The sequence below is a fragment of the Acanthamoeba castellanii genome, assembly GCF_000313135.1.
Source record: "Acanthamoeba castellanii str. Neff unplaced genomic scaffold scf7180000084441, whole genome shotgun sequence".
Classification (NCBI taxonomy): Eukaryota; Discosea; order Longamoebia; family Acanthamoebidae; genus Acanthamoeba; species Acanthamoeba castellanii.
This window is the reverse complement of record NW_004457328.1, coordinates 22,548-29,059: the sequence shown is the minus strand read 5'-3', so window position 1 is coordinate 29,059 and position 6,512 is coordinate 22,548. Positions and strand designations below refer to the sequence as shown.

At 59.3% G+C, this 6,512-nt stretch overlaps 3 protein-coding genes across 3 annotated transcripts; all 3 read left to right on the top strand.

Annotated features, from left to right (window-relative positions):
- Window positions 1–1,119, top strand: ACA1_024260 (Cell division cycle 7related protein kinase; the record flags this gene model as incomplete). The annotated part of the gene is made up of 6 exons (XM_004335563.2): window positions 1–50; window positions 162–289; window positions 370–434; window positions 506–621; window positions 756–856; window positions 979–1,119. Coding segments are annotated over 6 exons (601 nt in total), but the record flags the coding sequence as incomplete, so codon positions are not given.
- Window positions 1,120–1,492: 373 nt separating this feature from the next.
- On the top strand, window positions 1,493–4,119 carry ACA1_024250 (uncharacterized protein; the record flags this gene model as incomplete). Its single annotated transcript, XM_004335562.1, is given in 12 exon segments — window positions 1,493–1,766; window positions 1,894–2,091; window positions 2,154–2,228; window positions 2,303–2,500; window positions 2,556–2,645; window positions 2,722–2,933; window positions 2,965–3,156; window positions 3,225–3,250; window positions 3,264–3,381; window positions 3,447–3,560; window positions 3,631–3,730; window positions 3,932–4,119. 12 exon segments carry the CDS (start codon window positions 1,493–1,495, stop codon window positions 4,117–4,119), a joined length of 1,785 nt encoding a protein of 594 aa, XP_004335610.1.
- A 366-nt stretch (window positions 4,120–4,485) lies between these two features.
- Window positions 4,486–6,240, top strand: ACA1_024240 (Yip1 domain containing protein; the record flags this gene model as incomplete). Its single annotated transcript, XM_004335561.1, has 9 exons — window positions 4,486–4,672; window positions 4,773–4,956; window positions 5,049–5,109; window positions 5,191–5,295; window positions 5,386–5,445; window positions 5,525–5,616; window positions 5,692–5,844; window positions 5,928–6,021; window positions 6,100–6,240. 9 exons carry the CDS (start codon window positions 4,486–4,488, stop codon window positions 6,238–6,240), a joined length of 1,077 nt encoding a protein of 358 aa, XP_004335609.1.
- Window positions 6,241–6,512: the final 272 nt, after the last annotated feature.

Sequence of the window (6,512 nt, the reverse complement as noted above, 5' to 3'; positions counted from 1 at the left end):
CAAGGTGCTCCAAGCCGAAAACAGCTCCGATGTCTCCTTGCAGAATTACAGTACGGCCTTCTCCTTTGCTCTTCGCTCTTTCCCTTGTACCACGGCAGTTGGCCGTATGAGGGGATTTCTCACGCGTCTTGTTTCGTTGTCCCGACCGTTCTTTGGCGCAGTTCGTAACTTCCTTGGCGTTACATCGGCCGCTGGCGAGCGTGGGAGCATTGCCAGAGCGTTCCTGCAGGCGCGCGGGCATGGCCGGCGAGCAGGGAGGGCTGGAACCCGAGGATTTCGGGCGCCCGAGGTACGCGAAGCTGCCGACGCCCAAGAGAGGCGTGCTCGATCACCGTCTTGGTTCACCTGTCTAACGCTCCTCTCCAACAGGTCCTGATGCGCTCCACTTATCAAACAACGGCCCTCGACGTCTGGTCGGCCGGCGTTATACTCTTGTACGCCGCCTACAGACCCGTACCTGTCTGAAAAAAAATGTGCTGTGGACTAACGCTCAGGCCTTTCCTAGGTGCATATTGACGACCCGGTACCCGTTCTTTCACTCGCCGGACGACATGACAGCCCTGGCTGAGGTGGCGTGCATCACCGGCACCAACGAACTCCAACAGACCGCCGCGCTTCTGGGTACGTTGGTGTTCGTGAACAAATTTTAGTGCTTGAAAACACGATCCTTTGGTCTTGTGTACGGGGAGAAGACCGAAGACGTTCCGGGCATGGCGTCTGCTCACGTCCTCGGCTTCGTCATCACACCCACACAGAGAAGCGTGTGCTATTTCCAGAGGCGAGGGCCAAGATGGATTGGCGCGCCCTGTGCCTCTCCCTCACCGCCAACAAGAACGTCTACGACTTTCCGCCTGAGGTGCGTACCCCCCCCCCTCTCCCCCAACCACCGCTGTTGCCACACGCGCACTTCATTATTTGGTATTCCCACTCACACCGCGAGTGGTATCTAACACACACGCGCGCACGCACAAACGCAAGGTGTTTGACCTGCTGGATCGGTGCCTCACGCCCAACCCCTGCCTGCGCATCACTGCGGCCGAGGCCCTGCACCATCCCTTCCTCCGCGGTGTCAGCCCCGCGTCCTTCCCCCAGATGCAGAGCCCGAGTCAGCGTCAGTAGGCGACCGAAAGGGCGTGGTGTGTGCCTGTGTCTATAAAAAACACTACACTGCTGGCCAACGTTCAGCAGTTTCTACACCGGCGGGCAATCCAGCGTACAGGTATCTTTCCGCAGTGGTGGTTGGTTGCCGGGGTGGACCGCTAGGCTCCCAGGTTCAGTAGTGTAGCGTCACTTCACCTCTTCGCCAACCGGCTCGCTAGATGGTCTCCTTCGTTGAGTGGTCTGACGTCAAGCGAGCGGTTAGACGATATCGGGTGTTATCTTCTTGTTGCAAGGTGCCACCCCAGTCCAAAAAGCCTCTGTCAATCTTCTTTAGAGCCGTTACCCTCGCTGCACCTCACCCACACAGCACCTCAAGCGACAGCCTGCCCTGATGTGCCCGGTGCGCACCGCTCTGCTCCTGGGGCTCCTGGCCCTCGTTCTGCTGATCCAGACGGCGTCGGCCCACTCCAAACCGCGAGGCCGGTTCCCTGAACTTCCCGACCCGCCCAAGAAGAGCTTCAACATCTCCAAGGTATCCAGCCTCCACATTATTCGAGCCTTCGTTCTCTATTTGACTGGGGCGGCTGCCTCCACTCCCAAGGGCGCCTTGATCATTCCCATGGACGACCTCCTGCAAGTGGGCCTCTTCAACCTGCGGTCCTATGGTACGCCCACATGTGTGCCTCCTCACGCAGTTGCTAAGTTGCACTGCGGTTGCCATTAGCAGCGCTCGTGATTTGTCGCTTGTTAAACTTCCACAAAACCACACAAAACCCGGTTTCCTTATTCCAGGTCTGGTGCGCACCCTGCTGCACGCCGAGGTGCCGGTGCTGTGGGCCATCAGGTCCGACAAGACGAAGGACGGCATCGACTTCTGGGCGCGCACCACGCCCATCTCCCTCCCCGTGGGTCTCGAGATCAACTCCCTCAACATCACCCTCAACCAGCTCATCGGCCTCGCCACCTCCGCCATCCCTCTTCCCTTCTTTGGTACGCCGCGCCTTCGGTGTTTCGAGTGCCCACCAAAGAGACTAACCACACCACCGCACCAGCCGGCCCGTTCATCGTCGAGCGCCAGTTCGTGAACAAGGCGCTCCAAGTGGCCCACAACTTCACCGTGGCATCACGTACGCACAATCCGAAATCGCCACTGTGGTCATGGTGGCCGATGTGACTGACGCTCACTACGCGGGTCTCCCAGGTGTGAGCCTGGTGGATATCCTGCGCCCGCTGACGAATCTCACCAACAGCCTAGGCTCGTTGACTTCGACCCTGAGCGGCGTCACGAGCGGGCTCACCAGCACCGTGGACAGTGTCACGAGTGGCGTGGGCGGCGTCGTGGGCGGGGTCACGAGCGGAGTGGGCGGAGTCGTGGGCGGCTTCACCAGCGGCGTCGATGGTGTGGTGGGCGGCCTCACCTCCACGCTCACCCTGGGCGGCCTGCACTTGAAGAGGGACCGAGACCCTCGAAGATGGCGGGAGCGGCCGACCTGTCGGGCCCTCTTCTCCCTCCAAGAGGGAGCTGCTCGACATTCTCAACCTGGGTACCTCCTCGCTCCACCTCCTCGGCCCTGTCTCAGGCCCCGCCATCACCACTTAACTGTTACATACACACAACAGGAGCAACGGGCGTGGACAAGCTGTTGGGCTTGATCGTGAGCGACCCGGGCGTGAACCTGTTCCTCCTGCAGGAGAACATCACCGTGGACGGGGGCCACATCCTGCTGCACAAGCCCAAGGTGCTGGTCTCCACGGCCGGCGACGCGCAGAACACGCACACCAACATCCTCAAGGCCGCGGGCCTGGTGTCGGGCAAGCACCACCGCCAGCCCGTCGGACCTGGCCGACCCTGCCAAGGTGCAGTGCCACTCCATCATCACCCAGCCCCACTACGAGTGGGAGGCCGACAAGACGGCCAGCTACTACGCGACCGTCAAGGCCTTCGTGCAGAACGGAGGCAACTTCCTGGCGCAGTCGGCAGCGATCGACTCCTTCGAGCACCCCATCCAGGGCTCGGACGCGGGCGGCTTCTTCGCCAAGGGCGGAATCACCAAGGTACACACCGCAACAAGTGCGTGGGAGCGATGGGAGCGCAGCGCTAAGGCTAATGCACCGCCCAATAGAAAAACCTGGTCAATTCGCTGCTCGAGTATCCGAACTAGGACCAACAACCCTCCGGGCGAGTCGGTTTCGGGCTACCTCAACGCCAACCAGGAGTCCGGGTGGTGGCAGAACTCTGGCCACTCGCACGTCTACAACCTCGAGCTCATCTCCGATTTGGTTCGTGCCTGCCCTTAGCCCAGACCTGAATTGGTGGCCCACACTCTCAAGAAATTACTGTGCAGCTTGCTGGAGCGCCCAATGGACGCTCAGTTCACATCGCCGCGTCGGCCAAGCTCAACACGTGCAGCGCTGGCTACTGCGTCGCAGATGATCATCTGACCTGCGGCGAGTGCAAGGTGCCCAACGCCCCTTACGGTCAGTTGGTGTCGTAGCTGCACACTTACTCACCACTCACTCGGCTCACAGAAATGCTCGGCGGGTAGCTGTCTCGCCGATGAGGCGCAAGAAGCCCAGACTTGCCACGAATGCGGGGTGTGCTCTGTGGGCCAGTGCGTCGCAGCTGAAGGTACACGGATTCTTGCTGCGCTGTTGGCCTTGAGTGAACGAATTCTAACGAACGGCCTCGCCTTCCTACCTATCAGCTTCTACACACATCTGCAGCGAATGCCGAGAGTGCAACCCCACGGGCTTTTGTGAGGCAAGGGCGCGTACGTAGCCGCCTCACGACGATGAGTTGTGGTCGTTGCTGATCTTGACTATTGCGCAGCCGAAGGCTCCGATCTCTATGCCAAGTGCGGGCTTTGTGGCGTCTGCTCCGCTGATGGCCAGTGCTTCGAGGTCTGCAATCCAGACGACTGGGCCAAGAACCAGACCTGCGTGGGTGCCCCTACCCTCTTTGGCGCGATGTGGCAAAGAGCGAAACCCTGTCGGGCGGAGCAGTGGCCGGCACGGTAGTAGGTGCCATCGCCGGGGCTGGCGGCGCTGCTGCTCTGGGCTCTCGCCGCCGCCGGCGCCTTCGCGCTCGCTTGCCACTGGAATCGCACGCCTCCGCCGGTCACCGGCGGCACTGGCTTTTCCCCTCCACTGGTGAGTCAGTATTCGACTCGCCACTCCACGCCCGCTGGCACCTCCGGGTCCAACCCTCTGTGGACCATCGAGGCCTGACCCAAGCTGATTACTTATTTATTTTCATTCTTAAGAGAAATGAAATTATTGAAGAAAACAACGTTTCTCTTTTGCTGGCGTGGCGCTCGCCTTGATTGCAAATTTTGAATCAAGATTCTCTGCCTCTGCAGCGACGACAAGATCCCTTCAAACAAGATGACGCACCATCGGCAGCCACAGCATCAGCATCATCTTTTCCCTCAATCATACGGCTTCGAAGACACTGCAGATCAGCAGGGCGATGGGGGCTACTACGCGGGCGAGGGCGGGCCAGGCCCCTCCACCTTCATCTCCACCACTCCCATCTCTCCTCCCGGCAGCCACGGCTACCAGCACCCCCAAGGTATCATCATTTCCAAATTTCTCACCTCCTTTCAGCAACGTGGTCTACGCAAGCATCTGTTTCGTGATGCTTATCGATTTGTCTGGGATGACTGTAGCAGGCTCCTTTAATGTGGTGCCTCAGGCCCCTATGAGTGGGCCAAGGAGGGGCGGACCAGCGAGGCCCACCGCTGCCGGTGGCGTGAGGCCACAACAGCCCCAGCCCCAGCAGCCGCTCTTCAGCGACATCGGCCAGGGTGACTTCCTCAACAACGTAGCCCAAATCACCGACAACCCTCTTCTCAGGTACTACCTGCGTGGTCCATCGTAGCTTGCTACTCTGCCACTCTTTTGGCTCAGCCCCCTTCTTCTCCCCTTTCCCTTTCCCTCTCCTGCAGGGTGGGCCTTGATCAGGGCTCGCGGTGGGCAGAAGACGCCGGCCGAAAGGGCCTCGAAGGGGTACACTCACCCAAACGACCACCTGTTTAGGTTGCCGGCCTAGTGCGCTTGCGTAGAGTTGCTTACGGGGGTGTGCTGCAGATCACACGCTACCTCGAAGCGACCAATTTGAAGTACTACTTCAACATCAACAACTCCTACGTCCCCAACAAGCTCAAGGTCATCTTGTGTCCCATCCTGCACAAGGTGCCTTTTCAGCCTCCTCTCTAGATGAGTTTATAGACGCACCAAGCGACTGGTCTGGCAGCTTACCATTGACGCCAACTCGTCGTTCAGTCTTGGACGCGACGTATCACACAAACGCCCGACGGCAAGGAACAGTATTTGCCGCCCAAGGTACGTTTCTCCACCTCGTTGCTGCCTGACGCCGACCCGCCACTGATGATCGCCGCACGATGGTGCTGAATGCGCGCAGGACGATCTGAACGCCCCCGACCTGTACATTCCGTTGATGGCGTTTGTGACATACGTCTTGCTCGCCGCATTTGTGTTGGGCACCAGGAACGAGTACGATCGCCTTCTCCTCCACCCGTCATTTTGCCATGATGTAGTAGCTCACTGGCTGGTGGTGCGTATGGTCAGGTTCACTCCCGAGATGCTGGGCAAGCTTGCCTCGTCGGGTCTCATCTCGCTGGGCTTCGAGGTGGTCTTCCTCAAGTTCGGGTTCTATCTCCTCAACTCTATGAACTGTTCTGTCTTTGATCTCCTCTCCTACGCCGGCTACATTTTCATCAGGTACACCACGTCGCCTCTTTTCTTCTCATTGCCTCGCCTGGACTTTCGCGAGCCTAACACGGCACGACACTCTGTTGTTGCAGTCTCTGCGTCAACCACCTCGTTGGGCTCCTCCTGGGCACCTATGCCTACTACTGCTCGGTGGTCCTCACGGGCGTTTTCATCGCCATCTTCATGGTGCGTTGAACGAGATCCGTCAACAACAACAACGTAGTGGAGAGAAACTCACACTCGTTCTCCTCGCTCCGTTCCCAGGTGCGCACACTGCGTTTGCTGATCCTGCCCGACCAGGAGATGGCCAACACGCCCCTGGCCTCCAGCAAGCGGAGCTACTTCCTCCTGTCCGTTGCTGTCCTGCAGCTCGTCATGTCCTACTTCCTGGGCGTGTGCAAGTGAGTAGGAGTGAGAAGCGCTTTGCCCCCCCCCCATCGTGCAGGCCCAGCGAACCACCAAACGATGATCAGAGGCTGAGGCCGCAATAAAGGGCGGAGGAAAGGTCGATGGAGGATGTTGGTGAGGTACGAGGGTGGAACAGGCGGCACAAGTTTCTTTTTGGGGGCAACGAACGAGCGATTCGGGGCAGAGTCTATTGGGGGCCGACTCAGGGTCATTTATTTACCACCGACCCGCACAGCAGATCAACAACCACCCACAAAGCATCATCCAAA